General features: G+C 44.6%; 2 protein-coding genes across 12 annotated transcripts in view; both read right to left on the bottom strand.

Annotated features, from left to right (window-relative positions):
• EML6 (EMAP like 6) overlaps positions 1 to 11,937 on the bottom strand; it is a 377,195-nt gene extending 365,258 nt beyond the window's left edge. For all 4 annotated transcript variants that reach the window (XM_082641845.1, XM_082641844.1, XM_082641847.1 and 1 more), the window contains exons 1-2: positions 11,718 to 11,937; positions 9,835 to 10,014 (exon numbers count right to left, since the gene is read on the bottom strand). The gene's annotated coding sequence lies outside the window, so the exon portion shown is untranslated. The remainder of the gene's footprint in view (positions 1 to 9,834; positions 10,015 to 11,717) is intronic.
• Positions 11,938 to 20,945: 9,008 nt separating this feature from the next.
• Positions 20,946 to 25,325, bottom strand: part of SPTBN1 (spectrin beta, non-erythrocytic 1) — a 196,644-nt gene continuing 192,264 nt past the window's right edge. For all 8 annotated transcript variants that reach the window (XM_082641908.1, XM_082641913.1, XM_082641911.1 and 5 more), the window contains 3 exons: positions 24,660 to 24,833; positions 23,107 to 23,149; positions 20,946 to 22,278 (listed from right to left, as the gene is read on the bottom strand). In XM_082641908.1, coding sequence (XP_082498034.1) covers positions 22,060 to 22,278; positions 23,107 to 23,149; positions 24,660 to 24,833 — 436 coding nt within the window. In that variant the 3' untranslated portion in view covers positions 20,946 to 22,059. The remainder of the gene's footprint in view (positions 22,279 to 23,106; positions 23,150 to 24,659; positions 24,834 to 25,325) is intronic.

Raw genomic sequence — 25,325 nt, 5'->3', positions numbered from 1 at the left:
TATCCTTTCATAAATAATGATGCAATAAATCTGTTTGTACAAAAAGTATTTATCTGTAGGATAAATCGTCATAAGTGAAATTCTGTTTCAAAGGGTATAAATATTTTCAGAAGCTTGATATATACTGTCTAAATGTTTTCCAAATGGATTGTTGTCAGTAGAAATTTATGAGAATGCCAGGTTCATTAAATTATCACTAGCATTGATTAAAATTCTTAAAATCTTTGCTAATAGGCCAAATATGAATCTCTTTATAATGTCTTTACATTTCTTTTGCAATTAATGAAGATGAACATTTTTATATTTGTGTTGACCTGTTTAATTCCTCCTTAAAAATTTTTTTTTCAAGTCCTTTGCCCATATTGACATCTCAGAGGTTTTGCTTTGTTTATGTGTTTTTTAAACATATTTTAGTTATTAGCAAGTGTTAGACCTTGTCTGTCTTTTTCATTGGAAATATTTTTCATCTGTCTTCTGCATTTTGTTTGCTTTATTTTATTGCATTTCAGAGTGTTGGTTTTTATGTATTCATATCTAGCTTATATGCTTTCCATGGATCCCTTCCATCCGAGGCCTAATCAAGATTCCATTTTATTTTCTTCTATTTGATATATTTAGATTCTTAAAAACTTCTTTAACTTACTTAGAATTAATTTCTGTGCAATGTTAGAAGAGGATTTGAATAGGTATTTTAAAGACATCCAAATTCCTTAATAGCATTTATTGAATAATCTTCCCTTTTCCCATTGATCATGTGACCTTCTTTATAATATCTTTGTTTCTTACACATACTAGTGTCCATTTCTGTAGTAAGTACTATGTTCCATTGACTTGCCACAGTATCATACTCGTTACATAGTTTGAGAATATGTTTTCATAAATGGCAGCCCTAGTACCCATTAGGACAATCACAATCATTTTCTTTGATACCATCTCTTTCTTTGATGTTTATTCATTATCTATTTCAGGTAAATAATTTTATCTTTTAAAAATGTTCCATGGTGTTCACTGGAAATTTGTATAAATCTATAAATTAGTTTAAGTAGAAGTTGTTTCTTTAAGATGTTCTTGCCTCCAACAGGAGCACATTTCTTGTATTCATTCAGTCAGGCCTTCCTGTAGCTCACCACATTTTTGTTTGTTTATTCAGTTGGTTAGTTGGTTGGTTGGTTGGTTTTCTGCTCACAGGTCACGTATATTTCACATTAAAAGTATTCCTTGGTACTTTATGGGTCTTGTTTCTACTGTGAATGGGGTCTTGTTTTATTATATTTTTCTAACTGATATATATAGAGGAATGTTATTGATTGTGTATTTACCTCAAATCTAGCCCCTTTGGTGGCTCTACTATCACACTGGGAAACAATTTCCAGTTTAGGTTTTCTGGAAATACAAGTTGCTTTGACACTTAAGTGGGCCTGGAACTCTGTTAATTCACGGAGTAAACAAAAATCATTAATGGTATCACAATGGCCAATCAACTGGTTGATTTGAATGTTTATTTTCCATCAACTACACTGTTTTGTGGACACAGCCTGTTTTAGGGATGTTAGCATAGAATCTTGTAAAACTAGAAATGTGAATGTATGCTGATGAATTACAAGTACAATAACAGTTCTTGAGTTAGATATGAGTAGGGCACCCAGCTAACTCTCACTGTGTTGACAATCGCAGGTGAGGAGAGGTGAGAATCCTAAAATGGAAAGGAAATTGAAGAAATCAGCAGAATGACTGATCAGTGGTGGGTTCAGTCTGCCCAGATGTCTGAGTCCATTCCACATTTAACTGGCTCTAACTTTGTATAGATAGGTTTGGTACCACCTTTGTACAGACAGATTCCTAAAAGAATTGGAAAGGCATTGGCATCATGGATATTTATCCCTTAGTGCTGCTATGGAGATACTCGTTATTGCCTTCATCTTAGCCAGGAAACAAGGTCCCTCTTTGTCCTCTTCATCACAAGTCTCCTCTAGAAACACATGGAAGTGGGCTCTGGCTCCCTTTGTTTTATCCCAGGAGCCAACATGGCAACCGTGCTGCCTCTCCGGGGAGAAGCCGCCCTGCCCAAGCCCCTGATGACAAGGATGAAGAGAGATGAGAGCAGGACATTCTACTCCAAGGAAGACCCACAGGAGGGCAGGGGATAAAAACACTGAGAGGACAATTAGGAGTGGGGAGGGAAGCTGAGAAAAGCTTGCTATGGACTGATAGATGTCTTAAGGGAAAAAAAAAAAAGTCCTGTTATAATCCACCCTCTGCACTCTGTGTATCCTCCAGCATCTAAAAGTCAGATTTTCCTTCTGATAATGGCTGTAACTTCCTGCCTTCCAACTGCTAAAGGCCTGGTTGAGGGGTTACCTAGCCTGTGACTCTCCATTCTCTGGAGAAAGGTGAGGAGAAAGGTGAAGAGAAAGGGCCTCTTTCTCGCTTTGTCACAGCTTACCCCTCCATGGACATATATACACTACCAAACGTAAAATAGATAGCTAGTGGGAAGCAGCCGCATAGCACAGGGAGATAAGCTCGGTGCTTTGTGACCACCTAGAGGGGTGGGATAGGGAGGGTGGGAGGGAGGGAGACGCAAGAGGGAAGAGATATGGGAACACGTGTATATGTATAACTGATTCACTTTGTCATAAAGCAGAAACTAACACACCATTGTAAAGCAATTATACTCCAATAAAGATGTAAAAAAAAAAAAAGAAGAAAAGAAAGGGCCATAACGTGTGAGTTGCCGCATTTATTTAAAACTCCTGTTTCTGTCGAAAAGGTGAGTGAAAAGTCCAGCTGGAGCAGCAATCTGGCAGAGGATGAAAGTTCGAGGGGTGCACATGCATTAGCAGGAATATTTCCACTGAGCAATGCCAATCAAATGTTAGGAGTTTCAAAGTAACACGGCTAGTAAACAAGTAAGAGAAATGACTTGTGCTCTGAGAAGCAGTTGGAGGATGATAGAAAAAGGTCATTTTTTTTTACAATCGGGAAGTAGAAGTAAAGCTGGCAATCTCTCTGACAAGATCTGGGACCCCGGCCCAGAAACTCAGAGTCAGGAAGCACAGTGGCACGGCACTCAGAGGAGAAGCCCCCTCAGGTGGATGTAGCTCAGTGCCTGGAAGGCCAGAGGAAACAAGCATTCAGCTTCTTTTCTTCTTTATTTGTGTGTTCTGACCCAGAGTCTCCCTCCCTTCCTCCTCTTAGACAGCTGCTCTCTTTGTGGCTCGCTCTGGTATAAAATCAGGATGAACTGTCATTCCCGGTTACCTGGGGAGAAATGAGTTCAAAGCAATCTCCTGTGCTGGTAAATGTTCTTCCTCCAAGCTCTGAACGAACTGACTTCCTGCACGTGTGGATGCACGGGCCTCATCCTTTCCGGGAAAGACCTCGCTTGCCTTGCTCACCACTGCCCCCCAGAGCATGACACGGTGCATGACACCATTGGACACACAATCATTATTGAATGAAGGCTCACCTCAAACCGTATTTTCCACTTTGTGTCTGCTCATTCCTGAGGCTCCAGAGGACTTCCCATCCTTCAGAACACTGTTTCAGAACTGGGGTTTGATACAGACGGAAAAGGGACTTTTCTTCTATCCTCCTTTCCTTGGGTCTCTGCTGTGATCTCTGTCAACACCTAAAACAGGCTTTTTCCTGAGAAAATTGATCCAGGACTGGAGAGTCACTCGCTTTCTTACTTTGGTGGGGAGCAAGGCTGTGTCTTAAGGAGCCACCTCTTTTCCTGGAAGAGTTGGCCCAGGCTAGAGCTGCCAGAAGGGCCTCAACACAACCCAGGCCTTGAGACACCTCTAGCTGAGATAGAGCCATTAGCAACTGGGTTTCGGATGGGGAGATGGATTTTATCAATTTTAGACTTTCATTTATTTGAACTTCAACTCACAAGGGCAAGATAATTTGATTTCGAAATTTAATTCCTTCAAAACTTCATTGTCTTTGGATTTTTTTTTTTACGGTATGTGGGCCTCTCACTGTTGTGGCCTCTCCCGTTGCGGAGCACAGGCTCCGGACGCGCAGGCTCAGCGGCCATGGCTCACAGGCCTAGCCGCTCCGCGGCATGTGGGATCCTCCCGGACCGGGGCACGAACCCGTGTCCCCTGCATTGGCAGGTGGACTCTCAACCACTGTGCCACCAGGGAAGCCCCGTCTTTGGATTTTAACATGCAAGTAGGTCTAACCTTTCAACTTCATTTCTCCCTGAGAATTTGTAATGGAAAAGGGATTTATATTCACACCTGGGACCTCCTTATAATGTTTGCATTTTATTTGTGGAGTATCTTAATGTGATCATTTGCTCTCATCAAAGAACCTCTGACGATAGACAATGTGACTGATTTAAATGGGGGTCAGAAACAGAATGGGGCGTGTCCAGCTTTGTGAGCTCACTGTGTGGTTCTGACCCATCTCAGAGCCTTCTGCTGGCAAAACCTAAAACGCCAGCAGATTTTTTTGAAGTCTGAAGCTTATACAATTTTCAGGAAGGGAGCGGTTTAAGGAGAAAAGAACATAAGTTGATGAATGCAAAATCAGGTATAGGGCCCTTGTAGGGGCCTGAGCAAGTGAGGGGTCATGAAGCGTCAGCGTCCTCAGCTTTGTGATAAATCCACCTCTGCTGCCCACCAACGATGTGGAGGGTACCCCCCAAAACAGTGGCTAGTCCACAAAGATGGGAGCAGGACCCTACTGATGAGTTGCTGGTCTCCCCCAAGATAGCCACACCCCTGGCTGACCACAGGCTGAACAATTGTTGCAAACTCACTTAAAGCAATTTTTTTTATTCACAACAGACTCCTTTGATGAACATCTATGGCCTCCTCTGTAACCTCCCTACCAAGATACAATGAAACTAATTCTTAGATTGAGTTCTGCCACCCATGCAAATGCTAATTAGCAGGCAGGCAAGAAACAGTCCTACAACCTATTCTGGGACCTCTGTGAATTCCTAGCTCTGTTCTGTGTATGGAAGGTTAACTAGATACAAATGTCACAATATTCTGGTTACAGGATATAGTCAGATTCAGGCACATGAATCACCCACTGAATATTTCGGAGTGTTGGTTTTTTGTTTGCTAAGAATAAAGGTATTCTACATAAGAACAGTACCAATATTAAAATCAGGAAATTTAACTTTGATACAAACCTATTATCTAATTCTCAGTCCATATACAAATTTTGTCATTGTCTCAGTCATGTAGCTTTTTTGCCTCCATCCAGGATCCACTCCAGGATCACACACTGCATTTAGTCATCAACACATTGCCTCCTTTAACCTGGAACAGTTCCTCAATCATTTTTTGCCTTTCTTGACCTTGACATTTTGAAGAGTAAAGACCAATTCGTTTATAGAATGTTCCTCATTCTGGCTTTGTCTGATGTTTCCTGATTAGATTAACGTTATACATTTTTGGTAGGAATGCTGCAGAAGTGATGCTGTGTCCTCAGCACACCATATCAGGAGGCACATGATAACGGCTTGCTCCATTACTGGGTGATGTCAAGTTTGATGACTTAGTTGAGACGGGCACTCCAAGATTCCTCACCATAAAGTTACTGCTTCCCCCCTTCATAATTAATAAACAATATCCAGGAAGACATTGTGAGCCTACATGAATATATGGTTCATCATGAAACTCACCCACTATTTTGGGCAACATTGGTGAGTTTCTAATTCCATCATTTCTTTTATTTTTATTGTTGAATTTCTATTATAAGAAAGAATATTTATTTATTTATTTATTTCAGTATGAACTCACAGACTGTTATTCAATGGGTGGTTATCCATTATCACTAAAATTTTAAACTCTGTTTAGGTAAGAGTGGGAATGTCTGTAATTTCCAACCCACATCTTGTATACCTCTCATTTTACTGATGACATCCATTTGTCTAATTAACAGAGCCTCTATTGCTAGTCCAAGATAAAGATAGCTGAAACATTCTTAGCAGCTTAATGACCCTTGCAGTATATATTCCTGAATTAGGAAAACTGAATACAGAGTATAGATTAAAGCAAACATGCATACTTAGACCACAGTGCCTATGCTGAAGAATTTAGAGTAAATTATAGAGTACATTACAGTGATTAAACCTGAGAGGTCAACAGAATGAAAAGTCGGGTAATGCTAAGAGGAAATGCACCCACCTCTTCCTGGAGCTAAATTAGTATGGTTTTTTGCTCTCTGTCTGAATTCAAGCTCAGCTCAGCTCAGCCCCTCCATCTTTTGCTCTTGGAAATCTTCCTTGCCTGCTTGAAGTTCAGACTTCCTGCTCCTGACCAAGCTGTAGCCTTAACAGCAAATGTCCTGCCCTCACTGGAGGAGGCCTGAGATGGTCCAGCACTGGACCATCTGTAACTGGGCAGGTATGTCTGTCTAATGCTCAGATTCAATTCAAAAAAGCTCATTTGCCCTAAGAAAGTCACTTCCTCCAACCTAGACTTGACCCAGTAATAAAGTTGATATTTTGGCCTTTCTTCAAAGAATACCTCTCCTTATTTCTCAATTGGCTTGGACCATGGCTGGGAAGAGGCAAAATTTATCAGAGCCCTCAACCTTCCAAGGTCCGCCCCTTTCATTTCTACTTCAAGACAGTTAAGCAGTCTCCACTCACTGACAACTCTCTCAGCGTTCAACATATTGAAATGTCTTCAGATGAAGAGAAACACCTCAAAGCCCACCTTATCTTCCTCACTAAATGCTAGTGCTCCGCAGGATCCATGTCTGTGCCTCATTTCTCATTCTCATCTCCTCCCAAGTTGATTTTCCATCCAGTAGCCAGAATTATGCTGTGAAATGAAACCAGATCTCTTCTCTGCTCAGAACCCTCCATGACTCCCCCATCACTCTCAGAGTAAAAGCCAAAGTCCTTACCATGGCCTACTGAAATACAAACATGGTTTAGATTACAAAATGGGTGGGTTAGATTAATTGCATCTTGCCTATGGTCTAGCCCCTTCCTACCTCTCTAACCTCTTCCTCCTACCCTTCCCTTGCTCACTTCTCTCCAGCCATTCTGGCCTTGTTTTGTTGCTCTAACAAACCAGGCACATTTTGTCCTCAAAACCTCTGCCCTGGCTGTTCCCTCTTTCTGGAACAATTTTTCCTCATTTAGCTGTATGACTCATTTCCTTACCTTCTCTGATATTTACCCAAATGTCATCTTCTCAGTAAGGCCATCACTGGACTCCCGACCTAAACTGCAACCCACCCCACACCTCCACCAAATACATACGCCTCTTTAATCTCTCTTCAGCACTTAAGAGCACCTAATTTTTTTTTTTTTTTTTTTTTTTTTTTGTGGTACGCGGGCCTCTCACTGTTGTGGCCTCTTCCGTTGCGGAGCACAGGCTCCAGACGCACAGGCTCAGCGGCCATGGCTCACGGGCCCAGCCGCTCCGCGGCATGTGGGATCTTCCCGGACCGGGGCACGAACCCGTGTCCCCTGCATCGGCAGGCGGATTCTCAACCACTGCGCCACCAGGGAAGCCCCAAGAGCACCTAATATTATACATTGTATTGTTAATTGTCTGGGTGTCACCATTAAAATGTAAGATCTCTTGGAACAGGGCATACAACAGAAGAAAGTATTTGAAAGCTGGAATATAGAGAGATTATGTAGAATGCCACTGTTATGGACTAAATGTGCCCCCCTGCCCCCGCCAATTCATATGTTGAAGCCCTAGCCCCCAGTATGGCTGTATTTGGAGATGAGGCCTCTAAGTAAGTAATTAAAGGTGGGGTCCTGATCCAACGGGATTAATGTCCTTATAAGAAGAGACACGGGAGAGTTCCCCTCCCAACTGCTTCTCTCTGTGTACACTGACAGGTCACACGAACACACAGCGAGATGGGGGCTATCTACAGGCCAGGAAGAGTCCTCACCAGAAAATGAATCTGCCAGCACCTTGATCTGACTTCTAGCCTCCAAAACTATGAGAAATATACTTCTATTGTTTACTCCACCAAGTCTGTGGTATTTTGTTATGGCAGCCTGAGCAGACTAATATAGTCACATAGAGAGATTTTGTTTTAAAGACACACAATAGGGCTTCCCTGGTGGCGCAGTGGTTGAGAGTCTGCCTGCCGATGCTGGGGGCGGGGGTTCGTGCCCCGGTCCGGGAAGATCCCACATGCCGCGGAGTGGCTGGGCCCGTGAGCCATGGCCGCTGAACCTGCACGTCCGGAGCCTGTGCTCCGCAACGGGAGAGGCCACGGCAGTGAGAGGCCCGCGTACCGCAAAAAAAAAAAAAAAAAAAAAAAGACACATAATAAGATGGTAGAAATAAATCTAATATGTGAGTAGTTACATAAATATAAAGAGATTAAAAACCAGAGATCACCAGACTAAATTTTTAAGAATCCAGGTAAATGTTACAGGACACATGCCTAAAACATAAAATAATAGAAAGACGAGGTAGGCGAGAGGGTCAGGGAAGAATGGAAAAATAAACATTAGCCAAATGAAATTTCTTTACTAACCAAATGAAATAATATCAGACAAAATAAAGTTTAAGGCAAAATCATTACTAGACAGAAAGACGGTAACTACATAAAATTTCTAAACTTCGATTCATCAGGAAGATAATAAAAATTCTAATCTTGTATAGACTTAATAATGAAGCTTGAAACAACATAAAGCAATATTGATAGAATAATCCCCAACTCAATTTATGAAGCTCTCATAACCCTGACAGCACAAACATGAAGCGACAGTATAAGAAAGGAAAATGATGCCAGGCTCACTCATGAACATGACTGCAAAAATCCTAAAACTAATTTAGTAACCAAATATAGCTATGTAAAAACAAACAAAATAATACATCATGACTAGTTTATGTTAGGAATGCAAGTTGGGCTAGATAATATCACTGCTGTAATTCATTTTCCAATAAATTAAAGGAGAAAAAACACACATGATTATATCAATAGACAGACAGTTCTGCCACTAACACCTGCAGGGCTTGGGGCACAAGTACAGATGGAAGCCACATATCATGAAAATGATTTTTAAAAGTTATAAATTAGTCTAGGAAACTGATAGATAAAATATGCTTTATCCTCCTATCTTGATAAATATACCTCCATAAGGACAAATTTTTTAAATACACACAAAGCCTTGGTTTTTTATAATATCAAGAACATGCAAAAACATCCAAGATGACTAAATTTAAGTATTATTCTGTATATCTGGATAGTCTTTTAATGGACTGGCTATGTTTAGATGAATAATAAAGTGAAAACATATATAATTCATAAGGTATACATTTGTTCCATAAAATATATTTTTCTCATTTCTGTTTTAGTAAAATTACTAATTTTGATGTTATAAACAAGATTTTCATATAATTTGTTGATAGTAATGATCTAAGTGATTGAAAATAAAATATAATTTTATTGAAATGATACAAAATTTGAACATATTTTCATCAAAAATTAACTGAGATAAATGTGTAAAAATTGAAAAAGTAAAATTACTTTTATTATATTTTCTAAGAGAGCTATTTTATTTATACCCAGGACAAAAGTGTAATGTATGCTTGTGAAGACAAATTTGCAAATAAGTTTACCAGGCCTCAGGTTCTACCCCCAAATTTCCACCATACTGTAGACTATCTGTGGGTTAGATGTCATTGATTAAACATGAAATTAATGACTAATCAAACAGTCTTTGAGGTTCCACATTCGTGCTGACCTAGCAGACACACTTTTTCATTGTTCTGCTGAATAATGCCCCCCACAAAGATATCCACATCCTAATCGCAGAACCTAGGAATATGTTACATTCATTACACGACAGAGAGGAATTAAGGTTGCTAATGAACTGACCTTAAAACAGGGAGATTATCCTGGATTATGCAGGTGGGTGCAATGTCATCACAGGGGTCCTTTAAAATGGAAGAGATGTAGATGTTCAGACTGTGTCGTGAGAAGGATTTGCGTCCACTGTTGCTGGCTTTGAAGATGGAGGAAGGGGCCACAAGTCAAGGAGTTCAGCTCCCCTAGAAGCTGGAAAAGGCAAGGAAACAAATTCTTCCCTAGAGCCTCCAGAAAGGCAGCCCTGCTGACACCTTGATCTCAGCCCACTGACCCCTGTGTCCAACTTTTAACTTACAGAACTCTAAGAGAATAAGATTGTACTGTTTTCAGTCTCAAGTTTATGGTAACTTTTTAAGGCAGCAAAGTGAAACTCATACTGCCACTCTGTTTTTTAACCCCATTCCTACATTGTTGGAATCCATCACCTCTTGAGGCAGAACCCTCCCTAATAGAAAATTAGAATGCCTTTTTCTGACCTCCCTTGCAGTGAGTGAGGGCACAGGGCCATGGCCTCATGTCTACCAATTATATGCACCTGCATGGCTGTAAAAACTGTAAGCCTGGTGCCCTGGCCCTCCTGGAGATGCTGGGAGCCTTAATAAGTTCCATTTCTGCCTAATCAGCCAGAGTTGGTGTTTGTGGATTGTGACTCAGAAGCCTCAGTGAACCAGGTATGCACAGATAATTTATTCAAAAGGAAAAAGAAATTGTCAAATTCAGGAGAGGAAGTTTACCCCAGGTGGTAGTCAAAGAAACTCAGAGCAAGCTCGAGATGCTGTATTATACCTACTAAAAATAAAAACAATCGTTTTTGTGGCAAGAAGGTTACTTTCGTTTACATCTAGTAAATAAACGGATGCATTGTTTGGAAAGCAGTAATAGGAAAATGAAGTAAAATCTGTAAACATGTGCTTAGCTTTTGACCTACCAATTCCCAATAAAATGTGGCAAAGTGTGTGGTAAGATGAAACAATTATTTGTGTATTTGTGAGAGAGATTACTGATGCAGGCTTAAAACGGGTTGGGAATGATAAAATTTGCATTAGGACCCCAGAAGATTTTAGGAAGCAAGAGATAAAGACCCAATCTCAGTTTCCCGAAATGTAAAGTTCCTGAAGCTGTCAGGTGACCAAGGTCAAGACCCAGAGCTGGAAAGGGCAGTGAATCCCCAGAGAGAACATCTCCACAAAGGTGGAGCTGACCAAGCTCTGACTTCGTTCTTCCCAACGGCAGTTCTCTGGGGGCATGAACTCCCTCCAGCTAGGGCCATTTCACAGGCCATACGCCCCGTTTTGTTTTGTTTGTTTGTTTGTTTGTTTTTGCGGTACGCGGGCCTCTCACTGTTGTGGCCTCTCCCGTTGCGGAGCACAGGCTCCGGACGCGCAGGCTCAGAGGCCATGGTTCACGGGCCCAGCCACTCCGCGGCATGTGGGATCTTCCTGGACCGGGGCACGAACCCGCCTCCCCTGCATCAGCAGGCGGGCCCTCAACCACCGCGCCACCAGGGAAGCCCCATACTCCCCTTTAATCACCTGCCTGGGTACACACCTCGTAAGCCCGTTTCTAGACCCTGCCCAGCCGTTATCACTGAGGGAGCCAGGCACCGAGCACCCAGCCGGCACTCAGGCTTTTTCATTTAAACTGGAGAGAATCACTTGTATGGGATCAATAGGAATACACGTTGTAGCAAATACCAAACAGGTGAATTCCCAGCTCACAACAATTGCCCCTGAGAAGAGCCCCACCACAGAGGTGGACCTGAAGTAATGATGTGCAATGTCCTTGCAACTTAACCCTGACCTCTGGCTACCTCCTAGGGGTAGACAACTGACCTAAGCTGTATCAACTTTTGACACTTGAAGGGAGAGACTGAAGCTGGTTGAAGCTGTTACCTGAATGCCAGTGTCCATATACTCCCGCTGCCGAGGCCTCCGCGGACCGCGACCCATGGAGACCGCTGCCGCCATTAGGCCTCGGACTTCACGTCCTGGGTCCGGCCAGTGGGCAGCCGTGGCGAGGGCTCTGGAGCTCTGCAGGACACAGCCCTTGGCCTGTCCCTGAGCCCCCCAGCTCACCTGCCAGCCTCGAGGCCGGAGGGCCTGGAGGGCCCCAGGGAGAAGGCCGAGCCCCGCCTCTGCCCGCGCTCTCTGCCGTGAGGACTTCTGTTTGCTGAGCGTTGGCGGAGCCGCAGCCCTCAGGGTCCCGCGCTATTGGCTGTGCGCCTGCCCCTCCCCTGTTACACAACCAATGGTTCTGGCACATTCAGATCCAGCTTCTGCTCCTCATTTCTCAGCAGAGACCCTCTCCCTTTCCTCTGGGGTAAGTTCACACTCACACACCCACTTCCACAGAGCCCGGGCTGGCCGTGCAGGATGCCAGCGATATCCGGGCGACACCCTTTCTAGCAGCTAAAGGTAACACAGCTGAATGGGCGTGAGGCAGGGAGCCGGGGCGCTGACGGCGTCGGTGTCAGCTAGAACTTGTCAAAGCTTCAGGACACTCGGAGGCGCTGTGGGCTTGCTTCTCCTAGCTCGGGCGGGGCTCACTGTCTTCTGTTCCCTGCAGTGACAGTTCTGGTCTCAGCTATAACACCCGGATAACAAGTGTCTACTTCACAGGGTCACTGTGAGGTTAGCTGAATTAGCACGTGTGAAATACTGAGGTGGCACCAGATGCATACAGTAAGAGCTCAGCAAGCTGGCCACCAGTCACAGCTGGGGCAGAAATAGCACTCCTCTTGGTGGGGCCCCAAGAGCTATGACGACAGCCCTGGGGTGGAACGCGGGCCCTCCACTTCTCCCAGCTCACATCCCAAAGATCTGAGACACGAGGGGAGGCATGTGGTGACGTTCCCACAGCCAGGCTGCTCCCCTGAGAAGCAGCTGTGATAGAGAAATGACGGAAATGCCAAGTGTCACAATTAAAAAGATAATGTGCAGACAGGTTCATCTTTGCAAACTGTTCTGCTGTGGAATTTAAATCCTCCCCTCCTAACTGAGGAATGCCGAGGATTCTGCCTCCCCTTCTTCTCCAAAGACCAGTGCAGCCTCTTCCACCCAGACCTCTGACCCAAGAGAATGGCTTCCCCTGAACCCTGCCTCAGCATCCCAGCCCGGTCACATGGGACACCCTTGGCCTTTTGAGTCATTCATATTCTGGGTACTTCCACCTCCTGTCAGTGACGAGAGATTTTGTAAGAAATACGGTGCTGAGTGGCAAGGGAGCAGCTTCCTCATGGTGTAGGGCCCCCAGGGACAGCGTGCAGACCCTCACAGATTGTCTTTCAACCAAATGAGTTTCCAACCACCAACTCAGGCATTCGGCACTCCCCAGAGAAACAGATAATTAGCACCTTCAAAGGTGAGGGCTTTACTTCAGAAGAAAAATAAATCCAGTTATTTAACCAAGCATTTGGTTAATGCATAAATTTACAGCAGCATCCCAACATCAGCTCCTTTCCCTGATGAGCTGTACCAATGTCTGAAGTAACCCCCACTGACTGCTGGAGAAGGGAGCCCTGCAGATGCGAGCAAGCAGGACTAGACCCTTAGGGCCTCTTCGGACTCATTAACCGGCATCTGTTCTCTGAAGCCAAGTGCATCCCAAACAAGCACCTTGGAGGGAAAGCCCAGGGCCCATCGTGCAGTCAGGGGGCAAGCTTCGATACATTAGCAGGTGCTTTAAATGCAGGGAGCTTCAGGCGTCATTCCAAGGTTTCTTCTAGAACCACTGTTCCTCCTTTTTTTTTTTTTTTTTACATCTTTATTGGAGTATAATTGCTTTACAATGGTGTGTTAGTTTCTGCTTCATAACAAAGTGAATCAGTTATACATATACATATGTTCCCACATCTCCTCCCTCTTGCCTCTTCCTCCCACCCTTCCTATCCCACCCCTCTAGGTGATCACAAAGCACCGAGCTGATCTCCCTGTGCTATGTGGCTGCTTCCCACTAGCTATCTATTTTACGTTTGGTAGTGTATATATGTCCATGCCACTCTCTCACTTTGTCACAGCTTACCCTTCCCCCTCCTCATATCCTCAAGTCCATTCTCTAGTAGGTCTGTGTCTTTATTCCCGTCTTACCTCTAGGTTCTTCATGACATTTTTTAAATATATACAATGGAATATTACTCAGCCATAAAAAGAAACGAAATTGAGTTATTTGTAGTGAGGTGGATGGACTTAGAGTCTGTCATACAGAGTGATGTAAGTCAGAAAGAGAAAGACAAATACCGTATGCTAACACATATATACGGATTCTAAGAAAAAAAAAGTTCCTCCTTTTTTAAAAGAAAAAGTAGCTTTCAGAAAAGCTCCCCCTTTCCCCAAACCCCACCCCTCTTTGGGGGCCAGCACTCTCATGATGAGATATGCAACATTTGAGGAACCAGGAAGAAAGTGGGGGCTTTAGCACCTCGACACTCACACATAATCTCCATCAACCTCCTCCACCCCCCTCAGCCAAGCCACCCCTTGAGGTTGTTATTCATTGATGTGGCTTTCTCAATCTTATGTCGTAATGGACAATGGGGGCCCATCCCACCCATGTCCACTGTAATGGCCGGTGGTTTGGATACCAGGAAGGCACCCTGGTTGCCTGAGTGATATCTCTTGCAGTAGGTGTGGTTCAGGGATGGTGCAAAACCTAAATGAATCCTTTCAGAGTGAAACTCAGGGCTTTGTTCTATGTTTGGGGGAAGAGGAGCCCTCTCCCTCCTCCTAGATGTGAACAAGGATATGGCCTCGGAGGTGCTGGCAGTCCCCATCCCCAGGAGGGAAGCCAGGCTGAGGCCAAAACTGACCCATGGACGAGGGTGGGGTTGACAGAATACAGAGATATCACCTGCAGTCCTGAGAGGATGGGAGAATTTCCAGAGCAAATCAACCCATGGACTGGCTCTACCCCAGGATGTTTTAGTTGTATGAGCTGACGAAGTCTGTTATTCGCTGCACTGGGAAGTGGCGTTTTTGTTATTGAATTGGGAAGCACTCTAATAAAATCATCTTTGGAAAAAAAACCACAGAGAGCCTCCTCCTGGCAGTGGGAGTAGACTCATTTCTTCAACCCCCTTGTCAAGAAAAGATGACTCGGCCTCTGATAAAGCCCATGGTATGGAGTATAGCATACTGAAGCTCCACCAGAGCTGGCACTTAGTAGGTGCTTTGCCAAGGTGGTGAGGGAATATTCGTCACTTGGCTGCACAGTAACCAGTCTGGGCTCAGAGCCCACGCTCTTCCCCAGAAGAGCAAAGGCCAGGCAAGCCAGATACAGCACTCAGATCAGGTATCCAGGAAAGCCCAGGGGAGAGATGTGACAGACGCATGGAACAGATGGCAGCGGGAAAGGGCCGCCAGCACACCTGCAAACACGGGGGCAGACACACACTCTTCAAGGCCTTTTTAGCTGCAGCCCTGGCACCTGTCCCTAGGATGGCGGACCTGGGCGGGAGATTAAAACCTTGAGAGATTGTCTCCCTCACAAAACCAAAGCTGGAGGAACAGCAACACTGGAAATCATCCTCTGTGACAGGGAAACTCAAATGGTGACCGAATGGAGCAGATCCTCCAGGGAGAGGGCTGTGAGCCAAAGCTTCCTCAGCTCCGTGGAGAAAGGCCCAGGCTCCGGAAGGAAGGCAGGATGCCCCACCCCTGGAGAAAGGCCCTGTGGGCTTAGGGAAGAGAAAATTCCCTTTCCCTTTAAAGCAGCAGTTCCAGGAAACTCCACTAATGTTCCGCCTCCTCCATTCCCACTCCCAGACACAGTGGGTCCCCAGAGTGTGATAAACATTGGAAGGCACAAGTGGAAACTTGTGCTGGGGCCCGGATGTGGAGCCCTGCGGGATAGCTGTGTGTGGGGAGCAGGGCAGGGGGTGAGGCGGGGGGAGCCCTGCCCCTCCAGCAATTATGTGAGTTTAAAGCGAACACTGACAACCAGGGCAGCTCAGGCAACAAACCGCACGTTTGGGGATTAGAAACTGGGGTGTTTCTGAGGACGCTGGTCTTCCAAGCTCCTCTGCAGAGGAAAGAGACAAATGAGGTGCTACCTCGGAAAAATCTGAATTCTACAAATAATTCTACCCACTGTCACCAACCCCCTAAATCACCCCAGTTCATGTGAGTCTTGGGTCGGTGGCACAGCCTCAGCTTGAGTGAAAATTCCCTGAACAGCATAGGAGAGAAGCATTAGTTTCTCACGTCTTGACTCCTAATTTAAAGTAATGGGAGAGAGTAGGTCCCTACAATTCCACTTCCTGAATCCCTCTTTTTAGAAGGAGGGCCTTTTACAAAAACATACAGAGCTCCAAACAGGATATAACGTTCTTTCTCAAAGTCAGGCCAGTTGGGAATTTTTTTTTTTAACAAGTTGAAAAACTTATTTTTCTAGGGTGGCCTGCATTCTTGAACCTTTGAAAAACTTCGAAGCTCACATTTATTTCTCCCTTGGGAAGTCTTTAATCAGCTCTGAAAGTAACAGAAGAGCACTTCACATTAAGCGCTTGACCTAGCAAACTGGCCCGAAAATAAGGAAGGTTGCTGTGGGCGGGGGGGGGGGGGGGGGGGGGGGGGGGCGGCGTGGAAAGATAGAGAAACTAACTAAAAAACGTATATATACACATAAACCACACAAAGGGAAGGAGCTTCAGACAGCCAAAATGACTAGGGAACACCCACATATGGATCGGGGGTGAGCATTAAATATAACAATTATTTGTAGAACTAAGATTACAGGAGGGTTCAGAGGGAGAGAGCAGAACTACTCGCTCAGACATTTTAGATACAGTAAAACGACCTAGATGTCGGGTAAAGGGGAGAATGGAGAAACCACATACAAAATGTTTTTTAAAAATTGTTCTCAGCACTCCTGGGCAAAAATTGTTATCCCAGAGAAATGAAGGTGTATGCTCACACAAAAACCCACACACAAATGTTTACAGCAGCTCTATTTGTAACAGCCCCAAACTAGAAATTATCCAGATGTCCTTCAGTAAGTGAATGATTAAGCAAATGGTGGTATATCCACCCCATTTAATAGCACTCAGCAATAAAAAAAAGGTATGGATACATACAATACACACAATAACCTGGATAAATCTCCAGAGAAGTATGCCGAGTGAAAAAGCGGCCAATCCTAAAAGATTACATCCTGGGTGATTCCATTTATACATCATTCTTGAAATGACAAATTTATAGCAATGGAAAACAGACTGGGGGTTGGCAGAGGTTGAAGGCGGTGGGGCTGGAAAGCAGGTGTGGCTACATAAAAGGGCAGCAGGAAGGATCTTTGTGGTGATGGACATGTTCTGTATCTTTTTTTTTTTTTTTTTTTTTTTTTTTGTGGTATGTGGGCCTCTCACTGTTGTGGCCTCTCCCGTTGCGGAGCACAGGCTCGGGACGCGCAGGCTCAGCGGCCATGGCTCACGGACCCAGCCGCTCCGCGGCATGTGGGATCTTCCCGGACCGGGGCACGAACCCGCGTTCTCTGCATCGGCAGGCGGACTCTCAACCACTGCGCCACCAGGGAAGCCCCTGTTCTGTATCTTGAGTATGTCAAATATTCTGGATGTGATACTGTGCTATAGTTTTGCAAGATGACACCACTGGGGGAAACTGGGTAAAGGGTACCGAATTACTTCTTACAACCCCGAGTGAATCTACAATGGTCACAAAATTTTAAAGTTTAATTAAAAAAAATAAAAACTGTTCTCAGCAATTATATTGGTGGTGGTATTATTGGTATTCTGAGTTGATGCATGTAATTTGGGATAAAGCACATGAGTAATTATAGGATATTCTAATTCTATGGCTCCTGTATCCTTGAAAGCCATGATCCTGAGTGCAAATGATTAGGACATAAGAAAAACCTCTACAATCCTGAATTCGAGTTACTTTTTCTTAGCTCTATCTACTGATATGCCTAGAAAACAAAGACCAACCCAGTAGCAACGAGCATTGCTAGCACACAAATTATGGTTTTCAAAATACCATTTTACACTAAAAGACACCAGGTTTTCTTACAGGAGTCTCTGATTGCAGGTCTGAGGGCAAGACATGTACTGGATGAGCCTGGGACAGTGCGTCATGCCAGATAAGGAGGAAGGGGATATCAAAAGGACTCAGAAGCCAACTTGAAGGGACTTCCACCAGCCAAAGATGGGACATCTTTAAATTTCAAAAAGGGTAATTTCATCAGTGGTCAGTGTTGGGAAATGGGAAGTGAATGATTTCACCATGACTCTCAATGGTGAGAAAAAGTCCTGAGCTTCGGTGGATAGAAGTTTTACCTTTTTTCTTTAATTTATGCTTTTTTGGGTTATGGATCATGCTTAGAAAGACCAGCTTAAATCATGGTAAAGACTCAGGCATTTACCCTGTCTTTCCTATATGAATTCTACCACTAGATGGAATATTCAAATATTCCAACTAATAAATGAAGAGAATGTATCCAGAGGGAAATATCATAGCTGCCCCCCCCATACACCACCAATCCTAAAAGTGCCAAAAAGTTGGTGAGAAGAAAGCCATGTGTCCACTCCTCAGCCTGATATACTCTATTTCACTGACTGAAGACCTGTAGGTTGTACAAAGAATCATCACTCTAAGTACCGCCAAGAAAACACAACGCTGAGGTTTGGGAAATGAAGATGCATTCCAACTTTAGAGACATTCAAATGTGACAAAAGTGGCCTTTAATCAATCAAGAATGCCTCCTTCGTGTCCCGAAAGTCTTAATTTACTGCTTCTCACTTCTCAGATGCATACACAGAAAGACCGGTTTTATTACCCATCCTGTACCACTAAAAATTCAGGTAAAATAGTACACTACAGCAACAAAAATAAATGTGCACAATTCTCAAAATGTTAAGCAGTGCATGATTTTTACAGAATTCCATTATTTACCTTGACAGGATTGAAGATCACGATCTCATATGGCCTGTAACTTCCCCGTGAACATGTCTTCATTCGGATTTTCTAATCACATGTGCTGACATCAGCTCCTGATGACCCACCGAAGCCGTTCTTCAGCGGCTGCTTCCCCTGCTGCCCGTCATCTTCCACTTTCAGGCCTCAGGCATCCTCAGCAAGGGCAGTGAGGAGAGCATGTACCACCAAAACCAGGTATCGGGGGTCTGCAAGCCTCTGGAATTACATGCAAAATGTTCCATCCACATCTACTTTCTATGGGAATCTGGGATTGCTGGTTAGTTTCCTTTTGAGTGTGGCCTGCCTGCCACCTGCCCTGGCTTTGTCAGGTAGGCTGTAATCAATCATGATTATTATTTTTTTAACATCTTTATTGGAGTATAATTGCTTTACAATGGTGTGCTAGTTTCTGCTTTATAACAAACTGAATCAGCTATACGTATACATATATCCCCATATCTCCTCCCTCTTGCATCTCCCTCCCAACCTCCCTATCCCACCCATCTAGGTGGACACAAAGCACGGAGCTAATCTCCCAGTGCTATGTGGCTGCTTCCCACTAGCTAGCTATTTTACATTTAATAGCGTATATATGTCCATGCCACCCTCTCACTTCGTCCCAGCTTACCCTTCCCCCTCCCTGTGTCCTCAAGTCCATTCTCTATGTCTGCATCTTTATCCCTGTCCTGGCCCTAGGTTCTTCAGAACCTTTTTTGTGTGTGTGTGATTCTGTATATATGTGTTAGCATATGGTATTTGTTTTTCACTTTCTGACTTACTACACCTCACTACAAATAACTCAATTTTGTTTCTTTTTATGGCTGAGTAATATTCCATTGTATATATGTGCCACATCTTCTTGATCCATTCATCTGTCGATGGACACTTAGGTTGCTTCCATGTCCTGGCTATTGTAAGTAAATAGAGCTGCAATGAACTTTGTGGTACATGACTCTTTTTGAATTATGGTTTTCTCAGGGTATATGCCCAGTAGTGGGATTGCTGCGTCATACAGTAGTTCTATTTTCAGTTTTTTTAAGGAACCTCCATACTGTTCTCCATAGTGGCGGCATCAATTTACATTCCCACCAACAGTGCAAGAGGGTTCCCTTTTCTCCACACCCTCTCCAGCATTTACTGTTTGTAGATTTTTTGATGATGGCCATTCTGACTGGTGTGAGGTGATACCTCATTGTAGTTTAATCATGATTATTTTCTAAGATGCTTTTTCTTAAGTAAACATTTTGGTCAGAGGTTCACCTGTTGAGAATTGAACAATTTGATTCCAATCCTGGGTAAGGTGAGGGCAAGGGAGCGTCACGGTGAGATAAATGGCCTTGGGTGCTTGGGGGGTGCAGGTGGGGGTAGGGGGAATAAACAGTGAGGTCTCAGTTCACCTGAGGGCAACAGAAAGCCCTGATGCTAGTCAGCTGTGAGGCCCAGGACTGATGTCATGGTAGGCATGTCCTCTGGGGAATAAACTACTGAAAAGTCTATAATACTAGCACCCATTGCTACTTTATGTAAGAAAACATGCAAGTGGTACGGAGTTGATACACACAGATAAACTAGGACAAGTACAACACACGTTATCTAACCCACGATCCTACGCTGGCACCAGCAAACTGGCCCACGGGCCACACCTGGCCTGTCATCTGTTTTTGTACAATCTGTGTAAAATAGATTTTACATTTTAAATGTTTTTAAAAAATCAAAAAAGAATATGCTATGGCACGTGAAAATTATACGAAATTCAAATCTGTGTCCACACATAAGGTTTTACCGGAACACAGCCGCGCCCACTGGTTACACATCATCGATGGCTGCCTCTGTATTACACAATGGCAGAGTTTCAACAGAGAGAGAGTACGGTCTACAGAGCCTAAAACATTTACTTATCTCTGGCCATTTACTGAAAATGTTTTCTAACCCTTGCCTCAGAGCTCAGGTTTAGCGAGCTCTCTGATAACTTTTTCATACATAGAAGATAAAATCTGGATGTAGAGCTGCAAAACATTCCATATTTATTACGCCGTTTATTGTAACTTTCAAAGCTGGGGTACCAGACATGCACAAGAATGCGAAATAGGAACCCAGATGGACGGTCTAATGTTTCCCATTTGCTGTTTCTCACTTTGCACATTCCCTACATGGTGTGCACGCAAGGAGAGGAAAAACAACAATTACCCACCGTGCTAGATTTAAAAGCATTTAATGACATAGCATATATTTAACAGATAGGGCAAAAGTCGAGAGGTACAGGTCATAACAACTGAGCACTGGGCCTGAGTGACCACCTCCCTGCTCAGGCCCAGCTTCTGGAGTTCATTCCTATCAATGCCATTTTGATTGTGCAGTAAGATGAAAATTTGTCATTACAATTGTTACAGTGACGGAGAAATGCACACTATGTATCAAATAGCAAGGTAATGAAGCAAATTATAACACAGTGTGGCAACGCACAAGCAAGTAACCATTAGGGTAACAGGACTTTGTCCAGTAAATGCTTCAGGTCCACTTGTACACTTACCAATGATTTAAAGGGTTTATTATACATCTAGTTTTATTATACTTTGTACTAGAATTATCTCAAACATACAATATAATGTATTTCAGCAAAAAAAAAATTGAAATTGAAATTACAGATTATTTAAAACAGTATCAGTTTTCTAATCCTTCTTGGATCCCGACATTCTTAACCGTCGTCCAGGCTGATGCAGAAGAGCCGCATGTCGTGTGTTAGTAAGTGATGCCAGATACAAACGGTTTGGTCTGCAGAGTTAACAATGGAGCTGCACTGTGGCTGCAGCGAGATCATAATACACAATCTGTTTATTCCAGGTTAGACCCATCGTGGGCACTTTCTAATAGTCAAGACTCAAGGTAACCACTGGAAGTAAATGGAAGAGAATGGTGTTGGGAAGTTGGTACATTTTGTCTGTGGTGAGCACAGGAAGTACTGTTTAAGCACCGCTGCCTTGCATACCAACAGCACTAGAGGCGGGTTATTTCCAACACAGCCTCACAAAATTGAGGAACAGTTTAAATATTGAGATCTAATCTATATAATTTCGTTTAAAAAAATCTGGTCTTCCCTCTGCACCTCAAGCTTTTTTGTAACTTGGAGATAAAGTGTTTAGGTGTATTTTCCCCATCCCCCCACCCCGAGAAATGCTCTATAAATTAAAAGAAAAGAATCAACCACATTGAGGAACATTTAGGCACAGAGAGTAACGTGTTGGTTCTGAGCCTGCATGCTGGAATTTCACTGAAAAGGTTAAGACAAGGGCAGGAGGTGACGGAAAGGAGTTCACTTCTTTTTGCCAAAAAGGCTGAACCTCTTTTCTTTGTCTTTCTCTTTGTCCTTCTCCCGTTTGCCGGGACTGGACTCGCTGGTGATGGTGACAACGCTGGTGGGCAAGGTCTGAGCCCGGCTGGATGCTGGCGTGCTCTGGGTGCTGGCGGACACCTCGTGTTTATCGGAGGAGATGGCAGATGAGATGGCCTGGATCCATGTGTTCATTTCCTCCTGGATGAAGGAGGGGACACAGGTGAGACTCAACTAAGAGGGACGGGCACGAGATGCTCGCAGTCCACCTGGGTGACCGTGTGAACCTCTGTGGGCTGCAAGGCTTGGGAATGGTGTGTGTCTGCCTGAGAAGGGAAAGCGGTTCCCAAACGAACCTCTGCTTTGTCAGGACAGTAGTGAACATGATTGAACGCTCACCAGAATTCGGTTTACGGTACCTGAAGGTCCTCACTCTAGTATGTGGCCCTACAAATGTGGACGAGCTGGAAAGACTGGTCTACAGTAGGGTGTCAGGTCCCACCCTAGAAGGTGCTTTTTCTTTTCCTTTTTTAAACTGAAATACATTTGATGCATAACATTGTATAAATTTAACAGAAGTTGCTTTTTTCGAATTTAAAGCCCTGCATACGTGTTGTTTTCCCATCGGCCGACCCTCTCTCCTCTCAAGGAGAAGCACAGCCAGGCAATGGTTGGTTAAAGGCAGTGGGGCTCAGTGGGTTCAACGGGGAGGCTCCTGACTGGGCTGCAGGATCCACACCCAGTTCTGGGACCTGCTCCCTGTGCTTCACCCACAGTTCTCCTCTGCGGACTTCAAGGGACCCTGCACTAGGTCTCCTGCCACGGCAGGAGGACAGCGAGATGACATTCACTGCCTCTGAGAGATACAGGAGAACTGAACACCTGCCAGCGTTCATGACCGTGGAGGCCAGAGGACAGAAGCCACCACTGGATCATTACTTATGTGAAGAACATCATACATAAAGCTCATCGGGCCACCAACAATTGCAAACTTCTAAGTATTTGAAAAAGTGAAACTTAGAAACTTACATCGTCTTTGGCTTGGAAGAGGTACTCATTGCCGTCATTTAGTCTGTAATTTGAAGGAAGAAACTCAGTCACAATATAACTTAAGGAAAAAAAAAAAATCCCCCAACTCTCATGTGGGATACAAGCAGGCCGCAGGAATCACACCAGAAATGCCCGTGGGAACTCTGCACACGTCGCCCACCGTGCCGGGGGCCTGCACGGGCCCAGCAGCCGCGCCCCGGGGCATCAAGAAGCCATATAATTGGGCCAATATGCACAGGTAACATGGGTGTTTCAAATCACTGGAAGGATCCAAAAAGCTCCGAACATGTCAACACCTGGATCTGTGTGGCAAAGAACACTGGGATGACCAATCACTGCTCTAAACTGAACACAGAAGAAAGCTCTTTAAAACCCACGGGCCCTCCTGAAATTCTGCCACTGGACTTACATCCCCCACATTAACAAATACCAGGCTTTCTGAACTAACACCCAGAAAAGTTCTCCTAGACTTCTCTTCCTATACACCTCTCAGAACAAAAGAAACTGCCCTGGCCGGGCTATCACTGTGAAACCGAGAGGACGCTGGCTGGGAGGGCCCCTCCTTCTCTGCTGCGTCAAGAGGAAGCGGGTGTTCCCCGTGCAGAGGGGGTAAATGCCCTCTGCCGATATCCCGTCGCTCTGAAGCTGCATCAAGGAAGTACAAAGTGGGCGTGCAGCCAGGGTGGGTGCCAGGCTGGCCGCGCCTGGTCTTACAGCGTGTAAAGCGTCCCAGGTCCCTGGGGCCTGCCTCCAGTGCCCGTCCAGGGCTCAAGGAATCACCCCATTTGAACTGCTCTCATTTGCGGTCCTTGGCCTTGTCCAGCTGGCATGAGACCCACGTGTAACTGAGGACCAAAGTTTGCTTTTCAAATCCCAAAGCACCAGATCAAGTTAGTATCAGACTAAGTATCGTCCTAACCACTAACATGTTTACTTTTCAGGCTTTTAAAAGAAAAACAAGTTTTCCTGCCCATTTCCAAGTACAAGCAGAACTTCAGAGCTTGGATCCACTCTGTTTGGAGTCGTATGTGCTGTACAGGGTAGAGACATTTGGAACTGAATGGTTCCAGAGGCATCTGGAACATCCACCGGGTGAGTCAGGGGAGCACAGGGCCCCTCCCGCCCCTTCCTGTTTGTCTCCACCTGGCTCCGGGATGACTCACTTGACCCATCTCCAGATAAGTCATGAGCAAAGAACAGCATCTCCTGGGTCTGGATTAGCTGCAAAGATGGGGAAACTATTTTTCTAAGCTCCCCTTAAAATGTGAAATGTAACTAGCTCACCTTGTCTCAGGAAACACTAAGTTCCAGCTTATAAAAAGGAAAGCTCCTTTTCTTCCATGTTCAGTTGTGCCGTTAACCGGCCACAGAGCCCAGAGATCCTAACCAAGACGTGTGCCTGTCCAGTTTGTCACTTTGTTGGTGATTTTTTAAACAGCAAAGGAGAGGAATCAACTGATCACAGCATCTATCTAAGAGAACCAACCCCCAGAGTGAAAATAAACACACACCCACTCTCTGGCCAAGCTCACCTTAGCTTGAACACGTGTTTCTTCTTTTTGTAATCAAGGGCCACTTCACAGATGGCTTCTTTCAAACTCACAGGGACCTCGCTGTGGTAGGGAATTCCGGAAGCAGCTGTCTTTGCATCTTTGTAGAAACCCATTTCTTGGTTATTTATGACACAGTAAACATTGTGCCAGGACCTGAGCAGTAAAGAAAGGAGCTTCAAGTTTCTGCTCCACACTCCCTTCAAGAACTAAGGGTCTGATTAACACGAAAATGATCCTCACACAACACGGCATGATCCCGTTAAAAAAGCCCTTCCTAAATCCTGCTAAAAATACGCAATGGGGGGCCTCCCTGGTGGCGCAGTGGTTGAGAGTCCGCCTGCCGATGCAGGGGATACGGGTTCGTGCCCCGGTCTGGGAGGATCCCATATGCCGCGGAGCGGCTGGGCCCGTGAGCCATGGCCGCTGGGCCTGCGCATCCGGAGCCTGTGCTCCGCAACGGGAGAGGCCACAACAGTGAGAGGCCCGCATACCGAAAAAAAAAAAAAAAAAAAAATACGCAATGGAACAAAATTCCTCTGTGGCCTCCCAAGACACGTACTGCTAGTGGCAGGTTTTTGAGGGCCACTTCTCACTTGGAGTTTGAAGAAAACCACAGTGCCCTCTTTCATTACATAAAGGTACTCT

Source organism: Mesoplodon mirus, assembly GCF_964341445.2.
Source record: "Mesoplodon mirus genome assembly, chromosome: 14".
Lineage (NCBI taxonomy): Eukaryota > Metazoa > Chordata > Mammalia > Artiodactyla > Ziphiidae > Mesoplodon > Mesoplodon mirus.
Note: the sequence above shows the minus strand (reverse complement) of the source record. Positions and strands in the feature narration are given on the sequence as shown.